At 44.3% G+C, this 19,147-nt stretch overlaps 6 protein-coding genes and 1 non-coding gene across 10 annotated transcripts; 4 read left to right on the top strand and 3 right to left on the bottom strand.

The window, feature by feature from the left end:
* The first annotated feature begins 124 nt into the window (after positions 1 to 124).
* tefu (telomere fusion) lies at positions 125 to 10,149 on the top strand. The gene is made up of 29 exons (NM_001043247.2): positions 125 to 140; positions 199 to 418; positions 477 to 585; positions 637 to 822; positions 881 to 1,101; positions 1,158 to 1,502; positions 1,564 to 2,667; positions 2,722 to 2,899; positions 2,957 to 3,126; positions 3,178 to 3,304; positions 3,362 to 3,729; positions 3,787 to 3,928; positions 3,984 to 4,104; positions 4,159 to 4,291; positions 4,350 to 4,643; positions 4,697 to 4,970; positions 5,027 to 5,403; positions 5,459 to 5,656; positions 5,710 to 5,857; positions 5,924 to 6,341; positions 6,402 to 6,561; positions 6,614 to 7,126; positions 7,192 to 7,497; positions 7,562 to 8,543; positions 8,604 to 8,771; positions 8,834 to 9,210; positions 9,268 to 9,520; positions 9,587 to 9,832; positions 9,888 to 10,149. Exons 2-29 carry the CDS (start codon positions 218 to 220, stop codon positions 10,070 to 10,072), a joined length of 8,304 nt encoding a protein of 2,767 aa, NP_001036712.1. The 5' UTR covers positions 125 to 140; positions 199 to 217; the 3' UTR covers positions 10,073 to 10,149.
* A 525-nt stretch (positions 10,150 to 10,674) lies between these two features.
* CG34316 (uncharacterized protein) lies at positions 10,675 to 11,776 on the bottom strand. Its single transcript, NM_001104328.2, has 4 exons — positions 11,523 to 11,776; positions 11,270 to 11,464; positions 10,963 to 11,203; positions 10,675 to 10,891 (listed from the first exon to the last, which is right to left on the bottom strand). Exons 1-4 carry the CDS (start codon positions 11,741 to 11,743, stop codon positions 10,745 to 10,747), a joined length of 804 nt encoding a protein of 267 aa, NP_001097798.1. The 5' UTR covers positions 11,744 to 11,776; the 3' UTR covers positions 10,675 to 10,744.
* On the top strand, positions 10,858 to 11,525 carry asRNA:CR43471 (antisense RNA:CR43471). The gene is made up of 2 exons (NR_048398.1): positions 10,858 to 11,187; positions 11,243 to 11,525.
* Positions 11,777 to 11,844: 68 nt separating the features above from the next.
* Positions 11,845 to 12,696, bottom strand: mRpS10 (mitochondrial ribosomal protein S10). 2 transcript variants are annotated; one of them, NM_169624.3, is made up of 3 exons: positions 12,621 to 12,696; positions 12,334 to 12,560; positions 11,845 to 12,264 (listed from the first exon to the last, which is right to left on the bottom strand). In NM_169624.3, the coding sequence occupies exons 1-3, from the start codon at positions 12,627 to 12,629 to the stop codon at positions 12,009 to 12,011; spliced, it is 492 nt and encodes a 163-aa protein (NP_731985.2). In that variant the 5' UTR covers positions 12,630 to 12,696; the 3' UTR covers positions 11,845 to 12,008. The 2 variants fall into 2 exon arrangements, with proteins under 2 accessions (NP_731985.2, NP_524355.2); NM_079631.4 differs by having other exon boundaries at positions 12,334 to 12,659.
* A 256-nt stretch (positions 12,697 to 12,952) lies between these two features.
* On the top strand, positions 12,953 to 14,756 carry Art3 (Arginine methyltransferase 3). Of its 2 annotated transcripts, NM_142177.4 has the most exons (2): positions 12,953 to 13,117; positions 13,182 to 14,756. In NM_142177.4, the coding sequence occupies exons 1-2, from the start codon at positions 13,096 to 13,098 to the stop codon at positions 14,708 to 14,710; spliced, it is 1,551 nt and encodes a 516-aa protein (NP_650434.1). In that variant the 5' UTR covers positions 12,953 to 13,095; the 3' UTR covers positions 14,711 to 14,756. The 2 variants fall into 2 exon arrangements, with proteins under 2 accessions (NP_650434.1, NP_731984.1); NM_169623.4 differs by having other exon boundaries at positions 12,953 to 14,756.
* Positions 14,757 to 14,796: 40 nt separating this feature from the next.
* Positions 14,797 to 16,785, bottom strand: Caf1-55 (Chromatin assembly factor 1, p55 subunit). 2 transcript variants are annotated; one of them, NM_079630.4, is made up of 3 exons: positions 16,447 to 16,785; positions 15,835 to 16,395; positions 14,797 to 15,724 (listed from the first exon to the last, which is right to left on the bottom strand). In NM_079630.4, exons 1-3 carry the CDS (start codon positions 16,466 to 16,468, stop codon positions 15,015 to 15,017), a joined length of 1,293 nt encoding a protein of 430 aa, NP_524354.1. In that variant the 5' UTR covers positions 16,469 to 16,785; the 3' UTR covers positions 14,797 to 15,014. The 2 variants fall into 2 exon arrangements, with proteins under 2 accessions (NP_524354.1, NP_001163617.1); NM_001170146.2 differs by having other exon boundaries at positions 15,835 to 16,392.
* A 246-nt stretch (positions 16,786 to 17,031) lies between these two features.
* Positions 17,032 to 18,983, top strand: CG31344 (uncharacterized protein). The gene is made up of 3 exons (NM_142176.3): positions 17,032 to 17,278; positions 17,427 to 17,619; positions 17,974 to 18,983. Exons 1-3 carry the CDS (start codon positions 17,215 to 17,217, stop codon positions 18,926 to 18,928), a joined length of 1,212 nt encoding a protein of 403 aa, NP_650433.1. The 5' UTR covers positions 17,032 to 17,214; the 3' UTR covers positions 18,929 to 18,983.
* Positions 18,984 to 19,147: the final 164 nt, after the last annotated feature.

The raw sequence follows: 19,147 nt of genomic DNA, 5'->3' as shown, positions 1-19,147 counted from the left end.
TTATAAATCTTTCGTTATATAAGGTTATTCTAGTTCTCCATCGGCACTTATTTGACGCACACGGCTGCCCAGCCATTTAACAACAGTGCTGTTCTTATTGATCGTGGTATTTTTTGGCGCTCTGGCAGAGGTCACTCTAAGTACATTTTGAGAGATCATTTTATGTTTAGTTTAATAATTAATACAACATTACAACAGGTTATGCCGGGCAGCCAGGATGAGTGCACTTCTAAACGAAATCCAGCGGATACTCGGGGACCTTCAGTCGGGGAAGGCAGCCAGCCGAAACAAGGGCATCCAACAGCTGGATGAAAAGCTCTCAAGTTGCCGAGAGGATCTGGATAAGTTGTTTCTTAGCAAAACTTCGGATATATCCTGGACCACAATCTTTGAAGCGTCGAAGGAGGCTCTCTTTAAGGTTCCTAGCCATTATCGTTAAACAATCAGTTCCATTTTAATTGTTAACCTAATGATAGCAAGCTGGAAATCTGGAGGATGTCAACGAGAAAGTATTCAAAACGCTGGCGGGAAAAAACTACTTGTACGATAATGTCCTCGAGAAGATCACACAATTCAACTTGGAAGGTAACTCCTAAACACTTAAACACGTTATTAAAGCTAACCTGTGATTTCCAGCGGGGTCGCAGACCTCCGGAAATGGGCATTTCCTGGCCAAAACAAGCATATTTAGTGCATTCGAGGATGGCATCAAGATGCGAGTGGTAGTCAAGTATTTTGGCGACCGCATTCTGAGCCTGCTGGAAAAGGGCATTTACTCATCGGTCAGCTATGTGCGCGACCTTAAAATTAACGAATACAGTAGTAAGTTACTTTCTGGCCCAAAAGAGACTCTTTTTTTTAATTTGATGATGTATTACAGGGATTCTCTCCTATCTTTTTGAACTGAATGTCGATATGGACGAGGTCTTGCGAACCAGAATACTGAAATGCATCACAAGAACCGTCAGTTTGGCCAAGGACCGGGTTCAGCTGCACGTGGATCTAGTGGAATATCTGCCGGAGCTCAGCAGCTTTGCGCTCTCCGCTTTTGGAGCCAGAAAAACTGAGATTGTTCGCGTCTACTTAATATTTGCATCAGAGGTAGGACTCTTATTATATCTTTAGATAATGTTAAAAACTTTGCAACAATCTTTCAGCTTGCTGTCAACTACAATCACCAATTGAACGTGCACATGCAGGAGATTCTACCTAAACTATGCGAGTATCATGACGAGGATGCGTTCCGGGACGACACCAGAAATCTGTTCTTTCAGTGCGTTTCAAAGTCGCTCCATTCAATGTATCTCAAAATGGATATGTGTGACTTTAATACACTCGGTGTGCCTGTTCATGAAAAGTGGCCGCAAACTTTACTGCGGCTGAAAACTATTGTCAATGTGGAGATCCGAAAGAATTCCTGGGCTCGCTGCAAGAACGCACTACTGAGCAATAATAAATTTTCTGACCCCTTCATCAAGATGTCTGCCCTGGCTATGTATATAGTACGTCGCATAAGCTAGTAATATTTAATATATTTAATTTTAATTATATTATTATTTGCAGGTGCTTTGGCACTTGGAGACGAAAAAGGCTGATGAAAATGGGGAAGGCGATGCGCCGAAAAAGATCCCGAAGCCTGCAGATAAAATGGAAACTATATTTAGTCTGATCGACAAAAAGGAAAACACCTTTAACGACGTCTGGCTTGCGATATTCACTGAGATACTTCAGCTGAGTAGCGTGATCCTAAATGTGGCCAACTACCAAATGGCGCTAACCACCGTGGCGGAAATAATGCAAATGTACGGCAATGCGAAAAATCTCCGGAACCTTCGGTTATGCCTGGCTCATCTTTTGACTAAAGAACAGGAGCTTTTGCACTCTAAATCTATTCGGGAGGATTTTCTGGGTGAGCTTTGGAGTCAAATGGCAAACCAGCTCATATCAGAGACAACAACAAACAGTGAGGAGATCAAGGAGAAGCAATTGGTGCTGCAGATGCTGATCAGACACAATAAACTAAATCAAAAGTTGTCCAGCACGCTGCTTAACAATATTATCTCGAATGAAATGCTAAAGCGCAACGAATGCTTAGCGACGATTCGAGAGATCTTCATCCATGCTGATAAATGTGGTCAAGATAAGGCGTCCGCTGACTTAGAACCCATCATAGCTTGGGCATACGGAAGTGCGGATAGATTCATCGCCGCTCAGATGATACACAATATAGACAGTATTGATGCCCAGTTGCAGGCGGATACTTTTGCAATCAGCATTATAAATTTTTTGGATGTCCAGCAATTGCGACAGATCTCTCAATCAGAACACATTGTTCCTTCCACCGAACGCAATCTTTTGGCCTACAAGTACAACGAACAGCTTATTTGCTTTGACAAGGACTACGCCACTCCTTTTGAGTCAATCACTCACATTCAGAGCGAAACAAAGAATTGTTTGATTCAATCCAATTATGATTGCCTAATGCGAGGCCTTAACTTTGAGATCGCGAAGGAGAACAAACCGGCGGCAATAATAAAAAACCTGAATAGTCTATTAAAGTTGATCTGCACAATGGAAAGGCTTTTGCATTACAAGGTTTTCGATGCAGATACCTATACTGGCTGTCCACTTATAAAAAGAATTGGACTATATCTCAGCCACATTGAGGTGGGTGCCAAATGAATAATCTTTCAAAAACTCGTTTTCTAATACCCATTTCAGTTCCAGCTCAAGGCGAACGGAGCTGAGATTTTAGATAAGAGCGATTTACCAGAGATTTTACGTCTGGAAATCTATGTACTTGATGTATTCAGGACGAATTTAGTCTTACTCGATTATTTGGAAAGGCAACCCATTGAAATGTTGGTGGAATTTGTTGGCGCTGCTCTCAAGTTGCATTGTAATGTAGTTTTCAATTAACGTATCGCTTTAATAATTGAAGAGTGGAATATTTTAGCCATGCAGAGGGAGCGATCTGTAGATGCAGATCATGGAACAATAACGCGTCTGTGCCTTAATATTTTGGCTGGTCTTTGTGCGTACAATTCGCACCGGGATGAAGCATTCGAGCACATAGTAAAGGTAACGATGCGTTGGCATCCACAGGATGTGCTTATTGTGACCAAGGTAGGAGTTATATCGTAACCAAAACAGAAATAATTTTGAAATCTCTTTAAGATGTTATGCAGCTGCCAAACGATTTCTGAAGCATCCAGCTCTTGGTTAGTGAGCAAATTGAAGACGCTTTTCCAGCAGCATCATCAGGATGCGGAATTGATGGACAAAGTGGTTCAACATATGCCCAGTGAGCTTATATATAATAGAACAATAAACACAGTGCAATCAATTCATTTCATTGCAGCCATTTTTTACTTCGTAAGGCACAAAGAAAATCATTTGGACGACATGCTTATGGCCCTTAATTCCCTTTTAAGGATTGCCATTAAGAAGTCGTACACATCGAATTTAACAGCGAAAATTGTACGCTGCGTGGGATTGATTGCTCAGCGTTGTCCGGACATTTACCTTCTAGAGAACTTTGCTGTGATATGCAAGTCCACTGCGAAATTCATCACCATGCCCACGTTAGAAGTGCGCTTTGCCACACTCTTCACATTCACCATCCTGCTGGAATCGAATTGCGTCACTAGCGATGCCATTGGTCATTCTCGGACGCACTGGGACTTCTGCCAGGAGCTGTACGAGAGCATTGAGTTTAAGAAACTGACGGTAAGCATTCGGAAGTCTGGATGCCTAGCTATACTTTAATGGCTATTTCTTATTTAGTACAACAACGAGGATGCCATTCAAAACAGCAATGCGTTAATCGTACAAATGTTAATTGCAATATTCTTGCGCAGCTCATTCCACCAAGAGATAGCACTGAAGGAGCTGCTGCATCATTGTGCCTTGCGAAGGCTAACTGAAAGTGAGTAAGCACCGTAGTAGCAGTTTCAGTTACAAGATCCATGATCCAATTCCAGGGGAGTTTATTTCCCTGCAGAGTATGTCATCCTGCCATCGGCAAACAGTGCGTGATCTTATCAGACCATTTGCGGCCATTCTTCTTCATCATTGGAGCTCCAAGCGCTGGCCCATTTCCAAGTGAGATTAACTAACCAATCCCAAGAAAGTTACACTCACATCTCACAAATCAAGGTTTCCCTATTTTCTGTGCTATTCAACGAAGAGTGAATTCCGCAAAACACACGCCAGTGAAATTATGGCATATACCTTTCTATATGGCAAAACAGAGGATATAGAACGGTGCAGTAAATCCATCAGCGAGGAGGTAAGTACGGTAGAAGTTTTCTTTAAAAAATATATAAATTGCAAGATTTATTCTTTAGCTGGCCCTTCCGATACTGGCTTCATTTCTACTGATCAAAAACAGCTCGTGCAGCGAAAGCGAAGGTCAGAACTTTAAAGAACACCTCCAGCTATTGTCGGAGAATCTCAGTTACTCTCAGCTGAATGCCACAGATGTTGATCTTGATTTGGATATTCTTTGCTATGTGATAAGCATGCTGCACGATCCGCAGGAAATGATGAGATTGTTTGGTTCCCTTGCGATCTGCAACAGAACAGCCAGTTGGTATAGTCTGAGTGGAGAATCGCTTTTTAAGTGTCTGAACTTTCACATTGTACGTATTTGGAAAGACATTACAAATATGTCGCCTAACTCTTGTTTGTTTAGGACCCTGAAATGAGGCCATCGATGGACAGTCGGATCCAGTCCATGACCACGCTTCAAACCAAACATTCCCGTGTGCTGGTCGATATTTTTGGACGCTTAAAGACCAACTGTTATTCGGCCTCTTTTTCTAGTCAGGCCTTGCATGACTTTTTCCTCTACTGTGAAGTTGCAGATGCTGTCTATGATGCAGCCAGAAAAAATGAAACCATAGTTACCCAGTGCTCCTTCTTTGTTCGTGATATTTGGTTTTTTGTGGTGCGACTTCTAATCCATAGTAAGTGAAAAATATACAGAGTAACTTACGCATTACCTAACGCTACCCGATTTCAGCAAAGTTCATCCGCGTCCAAATGGCTGCTCTGACATTTTTGGAACTTTTGCTTAACAAACACAACTTCCGATTGGATGATTACCAAAATCACTTCGGAGACATAGCTAAGCTATTGAGCAATTTTCAACTATGCTGCGAAGCGAAAGAAGTTAGAGAGAAGACCATGTCGATAGTAATGTACATTTTGGAATCAAAAAAGGGCCACATTAACCTGAATTCCTTTTTGGAAGAGACAACGGACTGCGAGTTTCTTAAACCTCTGCGAGAGGATTGCAAGTCCAGTCAACCCAATATTGATAGGGCGGATGTCGCCAATTATTTGCGCTCATTTCTGTTAAGTCCGACGCCAGAAAGATTACGCGATCTGAGGACATATGTGAGTAATAAGTTAATATTCTAAAAAAACTTAAAAATATGTATCTTTTTTAAAGATTGCCGAGCACAAGGACAAAGTGCAAGAACATGAAAAACTTTTGTTTGGGGTTATTAACAAGCTCATTCAGATGACACGGGATGCGCATAATAAGACAACTAGCATTGATTCCCTTAAGTGCTTGGCTCAAATTGGACCGCTAAAAATATCCACAGTTTCGTACTATTTTCAGACTGATTTTGAAGCATTTGAAAAGGTAGGTTATTAACATCAAGAATGCACCTTTTAAAGTGTTTTTTTTTAATGCAGTCTAATGGGGAGCCGATGGAAGCTTTCTTAGGTGTTGTCTGTCACAGTTTGGATACATCCTTATTCCAATTCGATCCCAAAACTCACGAGGGTCTTGTGTCCGTAGCAATTCAGGTGGTTAATAGTAAGCCTGGATCAAATATTATGGGTAAATAGATTTAAATTGCAATATATATGTGGAGATAATTTTCCAATATGTTTGTTTAATTCATAGAACGCTATAAAAATCTAAGAATCTTTGCTGACAAGTCAACCGCATCGACTTTTCTGCATTCTAATAAACAAATTCGTCGCATCGACTGGCTGTCAATACTTAAAGCAACGAAAAGCCTTAGCTACGAGCCTTGGATGTGCGCCTTTGTCTCGAAAGTGTTTCAAATGTGTGGCTGGTTGGGATTCGATAAACTGGCCGCCACTTCTTTTGCCTTTGCCAAGACCTGCCTGCTGCCTTTTATTAAATTACTATTGGAAAATAGTCTAGAGCACGTGGAGAGTCTGTCTCAGATGTTGGATTACTTTTTCGAAGGTTTTACTAGCTCGACGGCACCGAACTCCCAGGAGATATTCCGCAATAAAAGAGCCATCAAGAAGTTTCTGCATATCTGCGAATACATACGAATCTTTAATAATTGGTAATGTGTTTTCATATAGATTATATATGTATTTAAATATTTGTACTTTCCTTATTACAGGACCATCCCCATTAATCTGAGCAATGTGGTTATGGCTAGCAATCACTGTCAAGCCTATTTCCTGAGTATAATGTATCTAGAGCTATGGGCCTGCTCAGAGAGTCCCAAGAGCAAAGCCGATTTCTTGGACAACGAATGCTTTCAAGATGGCGCAAAAAAGGTAAGAATTTAGTATGCTTGAATACTCCAAACTAAGGATGCGTTCGTTCCAGGCATACGAATCAATTGGCTGCTTAGATGCCATTCCAGGCTTTGTAAATCCCATGCGCTCACGTTTGGATTTCCTTGGCCACGGCAGCAATCTATCCACCATTCTGTTGGAGTCCGACCACTTGGACAGGGCCAGTGGTCAACTCTGCATAGACATAATGAAAGGAAATGGTTTGTGGTCTTTTGCCAAACTCCAGCAGCACCAGAACATTGAGCCCGACTATGAAATATTTTGGCGCCTTGGACAGTGGGATTCGCTAACAGACCCAAAGCATCAGCAAAATCAGACGGTGGTTAGAACATCGCTTGATCTGGAGCAGGAGTTCAAGCGGCACCACTTCGTTGCCCTCAGAAGTATTGGCCAGCGGGAGGAGGAGAACAGCTTATCGGCCATCGAACAGGCGTATAGCTGTGTGCGCGACATTCTGATGGAGATCAGCGTGGAGTGCCTGCAAAGTGTGTACAAATACCTGACATGGCTGTGTTCCCTTCAACAAGCAGAGGATTTTTGCCAGGTGATGGTGTCCTGGGAATTCTGCGATGTGCTCTTCTGATCCGTGACGTTTTTTTCAACCTTCAGATCCAATTTGGCACTCAACTGGATCCTGCTTCAACGACCAAGATTTTTAGAAAGTGGCAAACAGAATTGGAGCTTAAGTACGGAAATTTTTCTTGTAAGGAATACGTGATTGCACATCAGATTGCTTTGCTGAAGTTAGCGGGTACAAGGGCTAGTCGCAGAATGAGTGAGTTCTATCAAAAGGATCCGATTAGCACGTACCTAATGAAGGGAATTGAGGAGTGCAAAAGCGCTGGCAAGTTAAATCTGGCAGCCAAGTACACAGCTACTTTACGGGAGCTCCCTAATATTAGGGAGTCAATCAAGGTAACCATATAATATTTACATTTATTTTCATTCTGCATATATTAGTGACTACATATTATTTTAGATTAGCGTTCTGCTGGAAGATGCCGAAATCAATCTGAAGATGGGCAACCAACAAATTGCCAAGGCCATTTTGGACTATGTGACCAACAATAATGAGTTTGTCTACTGCGTCCAAAGAGTTCCTGCACTTCGGATGCAGGGCGAGTTCCTCTTAGACTGCAATGCTGAGACTTTAAGTTGGGTTCAGTCTCACAAATTCAATAATTCGCTTAAGCTGATTGATGATTTTGTGCAGCACCGCCAGACGCTGAGCGAAAAGTATCGGGACATCTTCGATTGGCATCAGCTTGATGCCTACGCCAGTAAACAAAGAACGGCTGCCTATGCAACGATTGCAAAGTATGCTGATCGGGAGTATCAGCAACTACACGACTACAGGCACTCGCAGGAGTATCAAACGCTCAAGGATATCATCGAGCAGAACCGCCAGACGGCGGAGAAGGTGACCCAGCGCGAGAACCAGGACCGGCGCGTCATATCCGTGCAGATGAAACGTTACGCTAGTTTGGATGAGCAGCAGCTAAATCAGATTGAGGAGAAGCTGACAGAGTATCTGCGCCTGGCATTGACCAATTATATGGCATACTGTCGACTGGACAGTGGCTTTTCCAGTGCGGCCATATATCGCATCATTTCGCTGTGGTTCACCAATGCCACCAGTAAACAGTGCCAGGAGTGTATCAAGGATGAGATCCTTACAGTGCCCAGTTACAAATTCATCTGTGCCGCCAACCAATTGACCGCCCGCCTTAACTCCAAAAACACGAGTCTGCTCAAGGGGCTGACGGACCTTCTGGTGCAATGTGGCAAAGATCATCCATATCATACATTCTACCAGCTGTATCCCCTGGTGTTTGCACACCTGGATGGCGAGAACAGCAATACAGAGCGATCAGGAATCGCACGTAAGATTATTGCTATGATCTGCGAAAAGAATGGCACAGCGGGGGAATGCAGCAAGCAGCTGGAATCGCTGCTACCAGGTAAACGAATCGGTCTTGCATTGTTTTCAAATGCTTGGCTTATTACTAATTCTTTCACAGCCCTCATCACATTTGCAAACGAGGGGAAGACGAACGATAACAGGCCGGTGTCCGATTCCGTGCGTAATAAGCAATTTGACAAGGTGAGGCGCTGGCGGAATCTCAACGCTGTACATTGCCCGACCCTTGAGTTGCCCGTTATGCCCAGCAAGGAGTACAGTATAATAAGTAGGTTTCGAAACCGAAGACTGATAATTAAGCCTTGAATAATCAAATATCAATCCACTCAGGTGTCGTCAAGTGGACCAACGAGACTACACAGTGTGGGGGATTAAATGCGCCTGTTAAAATAATGTGCGTATGCTCTGATGGTAAAATTCGAGCGCAACTGGTCAAGGGAAAGGATGATCTTCGACAGGATGCCGTGATGCAGCAGGTTTTTGGAATTGTCAACGAGTTGCTCAATCAGGATTCCGAATTCATCGAGCGTAAGCTGAAGTTGCGCACCTATAAGGTCACCCCGCTGTCCATGCGTAGTGGCATCCTGGAGTGGTGCACCAATTCGGTTCCTGTGGGTCACTATTTGGTTGTTGAGGGCAAGGGAGGAGCGCATGCGCGATACCGACCAAACGACTGGAATAACAACAAGTGCCGCAAGTTGTCATCTGTGCGTTTCATTCGAAATAAGAGAATTTTGTTGTTCTTACTTGTTTATACATTTCAGGATCACCTAAAGTCTCCCAAGGAGACACGATATGCCATTTACAAGAAAATATGCGAGAATATTAAACCCGTTTTCCATTATTTCCTGCTGGAGAAGTTCCCGATTCCGGGCGTCTGGTTTGAAAGGCGACTGGCGTACACCAACAGCGTAGCCACTACCTCAATGGTTGGCTACGTTCTTGGACTGGGTGATCGGCACACACAAAATATCCTAGTAGACCAGCAGACAGCGGAGGTCATTCATATCGATTTTGGTTAGTGCAAAATTTTCAGAACATATAAGCATATATTAAGTAACAGTGCTTGTGTTCATTTTTCAGGTATTGCCTTTGAGCAGGGCAAAATTCAGACGACACCAGAGACCGTTCCCTTTCGTTTAACACGCGACTTTGTGGCACCAATGGGAATTTGTGGTACAAAAGGAGTCTTTGCCAAATCCTGTGAAGCTACCATGCACATTCTGCGCCGATATAAGTCAGTTTTTACCACAATTCTCGAGGTTTTGCTGTACGATCCACTTTTCATTTGGGGTGTACTTAAAAAGAAGCAATCACCACAGCAATCCGGTAAGCTAATACTTCATGTACAGTTTTTCTTATAATTTCGCATTTTTTTTTTAAGGTGAAGAATCAGTGAATTTGGTAGCCCAGCGAGCTTTGCTTCTTGTGCAAAACAAATTGGATGGCAGAGAGGCCGGCACCATGGGTGACTCGAATGTCGAGGCACAAGTGGAGCGATTGATCAATGAAGCCACTCTACCAAGCAATCTCTGCATGCTTTTTCCGGGCTGGGACCCACACCTTTAAGTCTAAAAGTACATCACATAATCTACACTTGTTAGTTGTTCCAATAGAGTTTTTATAAGATTTTTATCAAACATTTTAGTCGAAACCCGAAGTTGTTGTGTTCTTTTGCTATCAGAGCGGAAAACCCGTAAGTGGTATACATTATCTTGGCAAGTGAAGAATTTCCATCCAATATTTCGACATTTAAAATTTTCAAAGCTTATGGCATTCGTTTTTCAAAATGCAGGTTACATATATTTAATCTATGCCCGTTTTTTTCTGTGCATTACATGGTCTCTAAATTATTGGCCCCCAGCAAGTCTTAGGAATTAGTTGGCCTCTACTTTTTTATAATCCGACAAACTGGCCATAAATCAATAAGCGGTTGTAAAAATAACGCTTATCGAGACCCCATACCGACTATTCCATATTTTTAGGTAGCTAAGGTCTTTGTTGAGCGCGCTATCGAACATACTTGAGCTGATAACAGACGGATTTAAATGCAAATGGGCTTTTGATAGTTCAATAGTCCTTATCACATAGATAAGTAAACGTGGCTAAAACGTCAAACGGTCTAAAATTTTACAATTTCAAGTGTTTACCACCCATTGTCCCCAATCTTTAAAAACGTACATATATTTATTATGGTAATTTAAAGTAGTGGCTTATATTAGTTTAAAAGAATTTAGATAGTCAGTCTTGCGGGGTCGTGGTAGCATCCGGCTTGCAATCCGGTTCCACCCCATCAAATATGGGCGCACTCTCTCCTTCTCCGTCGCCACCAATTATTATTTGAATTATATCCGACAGAGAGTACTGACCCAAAAAGTTGTTAACGGCCTGTAAGACATCCATGGAAATTGAATAAGAAAAAGTTTTTGCCTTTGAAAACCTTTGAAATGTTAACCCACCGCTTGGACTTTGGAGACCACTGTGCCCTGTTCATAATCCCAGACGTCGCCAAGCAGCTCCACTCCCATTTCGTTCACCAAAGCATGGATGAAATCATTGATGCGATCCTCTTCCATCAAGTTATCAAAGTTAATCCATAGTCCTCCCAAACGCAGCTCAATCTGTAATGAAGATATGGCCAGGGGAGACACCGATCTCAATCGAAACGAAATGAGGATTGAAAAGTTTGTAATGGAGGTTCTAAAAGAGAAGTAAATAAATATGCATTTTTGTTCACAGATTGAAATTGAATGAAGATGGCCTTACTCGGCATTGCCATCACCGGCCAAGTTGAGGATATAGGCCAAGGATCCTTTGGCGGTGTATAAGGATTTGAAGTACGTGAGTGGCAAGGTAACGTTAATGGTGTTCTTCAAACCGGGCACCGGGGATAAGCTGAGCGCAGGCACATCAAAATCGGACAATCCGTGCAACTGAAAGTTGTCAATGGACCCAGTGAAGCTAGAAAACAAATGAATTTGTAACGCCTCTAAGCGCACATATTACAGCATTTGCTTACTCCACGAGGTATTTGTTGTTCAGTTCTGTTTCAGCAGGCCCCAACTGCAGTGGGTCCAATGCGGGCAGGCCTAGATTCGGGATTGGGTGGCACATGCGCATACGGAACTCCTGAAGGAACGCCAAGATTTTCGCCTCGTAAACGCAGGCAGCGGGCGACAGGCATGCGTAGAGAATGGCTGTGGCCAGCAGGACCTGTGAAGTGAGTTTTGCCCGCTGCATTCTGCTGATTGATTCGCTTCCGTTCGGTTTGGAGTAGCTACTGGTATGCCAGCGTTCGCCCGCCCTGATTTTGTTTGCTTACTTTTCAAGTGGATCCCATCGTGTGTGTCAAGATACGACTTTTATTTCAATATTCTGCCAAAAACTTATCTTTGCTAATCGCGGACGGGGCCCGAGTACGGCCGATTACCGTGCGGATTGCTGGTGCAATCTAAGCTCATACTGAACTTTTAATAACTAAGGTCTACTGTAGTATTGGCTTCGGCTAAACTTGCTCCGGCGGCTGGCGCAAGTGCTCTGGGATCTCCTGCAGCTCAGTCCTGGAAGCCTGCAGCGCTACGCCCTCGGGCAGATTACGTTCAATATACTCTAGAAATGTATCTAGCGTGGAGCCCGTCAACTTGTGGAAGTTCATATAGCGGAAGTGGGTTCGCACCTCGTACTGTACGCGATGTTTCTTGTAGATATGCACCGACTTCAGGAGCGTCATCCGCTCGTGGTGCGCCTTGCGAGGTGACCAACTGCATGAGGATTAACGAACACATATGTATGTTAGAGATTTCCTTTACCGGAGGATTTTTACCTCTTACCATTTTCCCTTTTCAATGCCCAAATGCTCGGCAGCAGTAGTAGCAAACCAGGTGTAGCTCTTCAGAACTGCCGGATCAATACCCCGCAGCTCAATCTCCAGCTTGCTGTAGAGTTTATCCGGTTCCGGAGCAGGTGCCGCAGGTGAAAGATTGCCTTGTACGCCGGAACTGGTGTTTACCGTGGACAGAGCCCGCATTGGCTGTGTCCAGCGGAGCGTCTTTATAGCCTGGGAATATAAATCTAGATGTTTCATATGCATTTTCATTGATATATGGGATCTAAATACCTGTAACATATTAAAAACTGTATTTACACCTAGAATTATGCAAGTGCGGCAGCCGCAATACTGCTTATAACGCCTTTTCGAAAATACTGAAAAATACTACATACGTAGTGTAAATGTTTCTGTGAGTCTATAGTTACTTACCTACCCTGTAATAAAAATGAAATGTAAATTTTTTTCTTTAAGCCTACTTCTTCCAAGCAGAAAATTAATTTGTTAAAATATCAGCGTAAACATAATTTCACTTTTACAATGTCGTCGAAAGTTATTCTATAACATATATCCCCTGCGATACCCTCTAAAGCAACATTTCAAGTATACCAAAACGCGTTAAGCTATTTTCGTTTCCAAATTTCCGCACGTGTTCGCGCCGCTCAAAACCCCATTTAGTTGGCATTTATAAATTTGTGATCTTCGTCGTGCGATTTGAATTCTTTTCTCTGAAAGCAGGCCAATAGGACTTGCAAACAAAGATAGCATGAAAGACACCGAGGTCAACGGTTCGAGCCCGTAAAAGCTTTTATTTCCTGGAGATGATTACTTATTAATCCCATCCCAATGTAGACAACACCACAGAGGAGGAGCCCGTGAAGGAGGCACCTGAGGTGCCGGCCAATTCCAGCTCCGACGAAGATGAGTACGATGACATAGATGACGATGATGAGCCAATGGACGAAGGCGATGAGCTAACCACTTGTCTGTTTTGCACCGAAACATCTGCAAACATCTCGGTGGCCATTGACCATCTTGACGCCCGGCATAAAGTGAATCTGTCCCAGCTTCAGCGTAAATTCGAAATGGACCAGTATTCCTTTATCAAACTGATAAACTACATAAGAGCCAAAAAGATCAGTGCCGAGCAGTTATTGTCTGCGGAACATCCGCTTTGGCAGGATGAGAAGTACCTCCAGCCCGGGGAGTATGAGCCCTGGCTCTGCTATGACTACGAAGTCCTTAAAACAGACGGCGCTCCGACGCAGCCCTCGGTTCTGGAGCTACAACAGCGGATTGCTGAGCAGTCGCAATTGCTGCAGCAGGCCAACGAGGACATGGAACGCATGCGCAACGACTACAAGGCGCTGCTGCAAAAGGTACATGCTGACGGCGAGCCCAAAGGTTCCGACCAGAGCGTACCGCGTAACAACGTTTGTCTCGACAACGAATACTTCAAAAGCTACGCCCACTTTGGCATTCACCATGAAATGCTCAGCGACAAGGTGCGGACCAGCACCTATCGCGCGTCTTTGCTCCAAAACGAGGCCGTTGTTCGGGGCAAGACAGTGTTGGATGTGGGATGCGGCACGGGAATCCTATCCATCTTCGCCTCCAAAGCGGGTGCAGCTCGCGTTGTCGGCATAGATAACTCGGACATTGTGTACACCGCCATGGATATCATCAGGAAGAACAAGGTTGAGAATGTTGAACTGATCAAGGGACGGCTGGAGGACACAGATCTCCCAGAGACTAAATACGACATTATAATATCCGAATGGATGGGCTATTTTCTTTTGTACGAATCAATGCTGGACAGCATTATCTACGCCCGCGAGAATCACCTCAACCCCAATGGCATAATACTGCCCAGTCGCTGTACACTCAGTCTCTTGGGCTATGGAGACGACACGCTTTATGCCGATGAAGTGGAATTCTGGTCTAACGTTTACGAGGTCGACATGAGCGATCTGCGAAAGCAATCAATAGAGGAGCCACTCATGCAGGTGGTGGATGCAGAGTTCATGCTGACGGAACCCGAACAGATAGCTAACTTCGACATAATGACCGTCGATATGAACTATCCAAACTTTACTCACCAGTTTAGCTTAAAGGTCACGAAGCCGGGACGATTATCCGCCTTTGTCGGTTACTTTGAAACATTGTTTGAACTACCCTCCCCCGTCATGTTCAGCACATCACCATCTGCGACGCCCACCCATTGGAAGCAAACGGTTTTCTTCATCGAGAACCCGCAGGTTGTGAAGGAAGGAGACGTCATTTGTGGGAAAATCACGTCAAGAAGACATAAAGAGGATGTCAGAGGACTTAGTGTGGACATAGAAGTCTTTGGCAAGAAACACAAATACAATGTGGTTTAATGTGCTTCTTTTTGAATAGAATTAAATAAAATACGCTTGAAGATCTAAGTTGGTATTTAATTTCAAAAAAATTAACCTCATTTCTTGACTTTTTAATCATTTTTAATTAAAAATTCATAGATTGTACAATCTGCTGACAAATGAGAGCTTAATTAAATTTTGTTTTTAAAAATATGTAAATATATATAAATTAAAATGAGTACCCATTGCCATTTAGGCTGGATAGCTGGACACGGGGCACGGCCAAAACATTATCGGATTCAGTTGTAGTTTGGTGTGTATTATAGGAGGCGGAACAGATGCTTTAAGCGGTATTGGTTTCTAACTCGGAGGCGGGAATCTCTGGCTCCTCGTCGTTGTAAACATTCTCGGCCATCTGCCAGACCTGCATAATATTGTCCTCGGACACGGAGCAAATGATCCATGGCTCATTGGGGTTCCACGAGAAATCGCTAATCTTGGCAGTGTGACCGCCATGGATGAAGAGCAGCTCGGGTGGTCCGTCCTCAGCATCCTCCGTACTCTGCTCCTCGCCGATTTTGGACAAATCCCAGACGTGTAGGCGGCGGTCAGTGCCGGAGGAGGCGAGAATAGTCTCGTTATGCGGCGACCACTGCACTTGGAAGATCTCGTCCTTGTGCGACTCGAAGGAATGTAGTTTTAGCTTGAGGTTGCGCAGATCCCATAGAGCTACAGTCTTGTCAGCGGAGCCCGTGGCCAGAATGAACTCCGAGTAGGGATTAAAGCTCAAGCAATTGACTTCCGCTGTGTGAGCGTCCACTGTATGCGAGGGCTTCGAGGTGTTGTTGTTGCGCGTGTCCCAGATCATCAGCTTCTGGTCGTCAGCCACCGATCCGAACAGAGACTCATGTAGCAGATGCCAAGCCACGTCCTCAACAACGGCGGTGTGGCCGGTGAAGATGTTCTTGGCATCAATAACCCTATGCTCCTTGGGTGTGGCATTGATGTCCCACAAGCAGATGGTGTGATCATCAGAGGCTGACAGCAAATAGCCTGTAAGGACAATCAAGATGTTCATTAAGGGTTAAAACGTAATGCATTTTAGATGTGTCAAGCTCTTATCTGAGCTAATATATAAGTACTAGGTACAGCTACGCACTTACCATTGAGGTTGGGATTCCAAGAGAGTCCGTAGCCTTCCTTTTGATGACCGCGCAGCCGCAGGTCAGGCTGGCACTCGCCAGACGGTTCCGGCTTGCTGGGATGCTTCGTGTAGTCGAAGACCAGGACATCACTCGACGGCGTCTTGGTGGCGATTACACAGGCGTTCTGGGGCATGTAGCGGGCCCTGTTCACTTCGCCCTCGTGGTTGATCTTAATCTCGATTTCGATTTTGCCGCACACCGATCCAAAGCCTCCAAACTCGCCCTTCTCGTTATCGTAGTGCGAACCATCGAACTGGGCATCCTCGCTGGGCAACTGAACGCTGGCGATGAGTAGATGGTTCTGCTCGTCAGATGTGTGTGTGCCCAGTATAAGACGATGTACCGAGTAGTCCTTGCCATCCTGCTTGGTCACGTCCGGCAGCCACTGGGCAGTCAACGAGGGCCATTCCAGGGCATGCGTCATGACCAGATCGTACAGGAACGGCGTGTTCTTTTTCCAAATCTTATACTCCTCATTGATCACGCGCTCCTCGACGGCGTCGTCGAAGGATTCCGCTGCTAAAGGTCGATGGTTACACATTGCGGCGATTAACTTCTAACCGGACTTACCATTATCGCTGCGATCCACCATTTCGAGGCTTTTAGGCACGCAATTTCTCAGTCTGCGTCAAAAGTCGGCAGCCGAAAAAATCGGGCGCCAAAACAAAAGCCGAAGCGGCAAAACGTGTGCAGAAAAACTACGAAAGTTCGCTACGTAGTTAAAGCTCTCGCAACGAACACTTGACCGAAAGTCGTTGTGGCAGGGATTGAGTCGAATCCTGGCCGGGAACTTACACTTTAAACGGCGTAACGTCAGGGCAAAATAGAAATTGGCTAATTTCCTTCGTTTTTTTGCAAGCGCGTCGTCGATGATAGAGATGCAATGCTAAAGATTGTCGAGACGACTGCCATATTCGATTACGATAACGATAACAGAGTTATGGAGATGACACTGCGCGGTATTTTTATACTTGTTACGTTCCTGCGTCATGATTTTAGTATTTTGTGGTTTACATCGATATATTTGGGGTTTTAAAAGGTATATTTTAACGGTTGCAGTTGCGGGCACACTAAAGTGCATAAACAAAGTTTACTACTTAATTCGTTATCAGTGCGAATGATTCGAAACCAGTTTACGCGCCAATGACCGGCTTTCCATTCTTATTTGACGAGCCTAACGTGCCAGTTGCAGTTAAGTTCCCCAACCGCAACGACGGTGGGCAGCCGTGATTCATCCTCAACGCTTTTTTTCCAATTGTGTATGCAAAATGTTTTTGCACGTAACGAGCTGAACTATTGAGTTTGCTAAATAGTTTAACAAGCAATAATTTGGCCGACATGCAGGTTGATGGTTGTACCAGCAGCTCATCCGAGATCCCCCATCCCGCGAAGCGTGAAACGTGTAAGTGCACAGTGGACTTGTTGGCGGGTTGAATGAAAAACTTTCTCTCTTGGCGCGCCGACGATTTTGTTTGTCTTTTCTTTCTTTCACTTGTGTAATCCGAATTTGGACCTCAAGCTCGTTTTCTACATCGCACGTCACTTTCCAGGGATCAGTGGGAAAATGCAGTCGTCATCGCATTCCAAAGATGGTCATAATGCAGCGGGGGCTTCAAAACTGCTTCAGGATCACCAGGAGCCCGAGGACTACTTGGAGCACCTAATGAAGGAGGGCAGTCAGGAGGGCGACAGCGGTGCTGATTTGGAGCTACCTTCGTGGTACGATGAGCAGCTATTCAGGCGGTAAGTTGCGTGACTAATTGTTCACTGATTGCATATTAGCCCAGTAACCACAGTAGAAATAATTGTGATAATTACAATATCCATATACACATGGGTTATTTATAAGCTTGGAGTTATGTAGCAGTTTGCTATGTGAATAATAATGCGAAAAGGCAGCATATAATACTTATCTTTATCTGTGCTCATTATTCCAATTTTGTACCTACGGGCTTACATATTAATAACAAAAGGCGACATACATTTACTTTTAACAATATATATGTATATGTACATGTATGTATATGTATATTTTAATTTAAATAATATAACTGCATTCGAATTACTTAATTGATTCTTTATTCCTTTTCCTTGCAGTGGTCAGAGCTACTTTAGCACGTATCGCTTTGTAATGAACGCCGGAATGCTGGCTGGTCTTATTGCCGTGCTGGCTATTCCATCCATTCTCCGGGTGCTGTCGTGCACACGCCAATCCTCGACAGCGTTCACCGCCTACCGTCGCTATGTGCGTACTATATTCCACACGCAAGCCTGGTATAACCACAACATCGCGGACCGTGGCAGCAGGTTCTGGACCAGCATTGCGGCCGTGAGGCGGGCCCACAGCCGCTCCAGTCATGCGTGCGCCCGCCAAGGAGCTGGACAGATCACCCAGAAGGATTTGGCGCTCACGCAGTTCGGTTTCATTGGCTTCATAACGATGGGCGCACATCGCATAAAGCTGAAAGATCAGGACTTCCTGGAGGCCACTACGCATATGTGGCGCGTTCTCGGCTATCTGCTGGGCATCAAGGATGAGTACAACATCTGCGGTAGGAACTGGGCGGAGTCAAAGCTCCGCCTGGACATTGTGATGCGTAAGGTATACGAACCAGCTCTGGCAAACACTGGGGAGGATTTCAAACGAATGACCGAGGCCCTGATTAATGGCTTGTGGCACATAAACACCATGCTGTCGGTGAATGCCAACATATTCTTTGCCAAGCGATTGGCCTGCGTTAAGGGATACGAGTACTACAGTTTCGATCATGAGAACGGAGTGGCGCAGGATCCCCAGCAGAAGCTGCACTACTACGACATGGGATGGTGGGACCGATTCATAGTCAGCTACGGCCTGTTCCTCGTCACATATCTGCACAGGTATGCCCTGGTGCGATGGTACTTGAACTTCCGCGTCTGGCTGGTGGACATATTCACCTATTACTTGCCCTACGTCGCCATTTGGAAGTTTGGCCCGAAGTCCGCGTATGTGCGGATTTTCAGGAATGGCGGGGAAGCCCAAGACTTTGCCCTGGGCTTGAAGGACGATTAGATAGTGTTGTGTTTCAGTAGGTAAATTATCAATAAATATGCAAAGTAATTGTTGTAAAAGGAATGTTGAGTTTATATTTTAACCATATTTAATGAACGGGCTGTAGTTCATGTTGATCATATAAGAAATGTTGAATGACTTGAAAATCGAACACCTCCATAAATTATCGTATTTAATTAATTAATTATTTTATTTTTCTTTCTAAACAGATCGTTATAA

Source organism: Drosophila melanogaster, chromosome 3R, assembly GCF_000001215.4.
Source record: "Drosophila melanogaster chromosome 3R".
In the NCBI taxonomy this organism is placed as follows: domain Eukaryota; kingdom Metazoa; phylum Arthropoda; class Insecta; order Diptera; family Drosophilidae; genus Drosophila; species Drosophila melanogaster.
This window is presented reverse-complemented; position numbering and strand designations above follow the sequence as displayed.

Bases quoted from the DNA above. Each gene is read 5' to 3' on its own strand.
- mRpS10 (NM_079631.4), bottom strand. From the start codon at position 12,599: ATGAAAATGCATATGAAACATCTAGATTTATATTCCCAGGCTATAAAG. The intron at 12,265-12,333 runs GTAAGAGGTAAA...ATCCTCATGCAG, and splicing joins GGCATTGAAAAGGGAAAATG to TTGGTCACCTCGCAAGGCGC.
- CG34316 (NM_001104328.2), bottom strand. From the start codon at position 11,743: ATGCAGCGGGCAAAACTCACTTCACAGGTCCTGCTGGCCACAGCCATT. The intron at 11,204-11,269 runs GTAAGGCCATCT...CTTCTCTTTTAG, and splicing joins GCCGGTGATGGCAATGCCGA to AACCTCCATTACAAACTTTT. The intron at 10,892-10,962 runs GTGGGTTAACAT...GATGTCTTACAG, and splicing joins TGGTCTCCAAAGTCCAAGCG to GCCGTTAACAACTTTTTGGG.
- Art3 (NM_142177.4), top strand. From the start codon at position 13,096: ATGAAAGACACCGAGGTCAACG. The intron at 13,118-13,181 runs GTTCGAGCCCGT...ATCCCAATGTAG, and splicing joins GAAAGACACCGAGGTCAACG to ACAACACCACAGAGGAGGAG.
- CG31344 (NM_142176.3), top strand. From the start codon at position 17,215: ATGCAGGTTGATGGTTGTACCAGCAGCTCATCCGAGATCCCCCATCCC. The intron at 17,279-17,426 runs GTAAGTGCACAG...GTCACTTTCCAG, and splicing joins TCCCGCGAAGCGTGAAACGT to GGATCAGTGGGAAAATGCAG. The intron at 17,620-17,973 runs GTAAGTTGCGTG...TTTTCCTTGCAG, and splicing joins GATGAGCAGCTATTCAGGCG to TGGTCAGAGCTACTTTAGCA.
- Caf1-55 (NM_079630.4), bottom strand. From the start codon at position 16,468: ATGGTGGATCGCAGCGATAATG. The intron at 16,396-16,446 runs GTAAGTCCGGTT...ATCGACCTTTAG, and splicing joins GGTGGATCGCAGCGATAATG to CAGCGGAATCCTTCGACGAC. The intron at 15,725-15,834 runs GTAAGTGCGTAG...TTGTCCTTACAG, and splicing joins TTGGAATCCCAACCTCAATG to GCTATTTGCTGTCAGCCTCT.
- tefu (NM_001043247.2), top strand. From the start codon at position 218: ATGAGTGCACTTCTAAACGAAATCCAGCGGATACTCGGGGACCTTCAG. The intron at 4,292-4,349 runs GTAAGTACGGTA...TTTATTCTTTAG, and splicing joins GTAAATCCATCAGCGAGGAG to CTGGCCCTTCCGATACTGGC. The intron at 5,657-5,709 runs GTAGGTTATTAA...TTTTTAATGCAG, and splicing joins ATTTTGAAGCATTTGAAAAG to TCTAATGGGGAGCCGATGGA.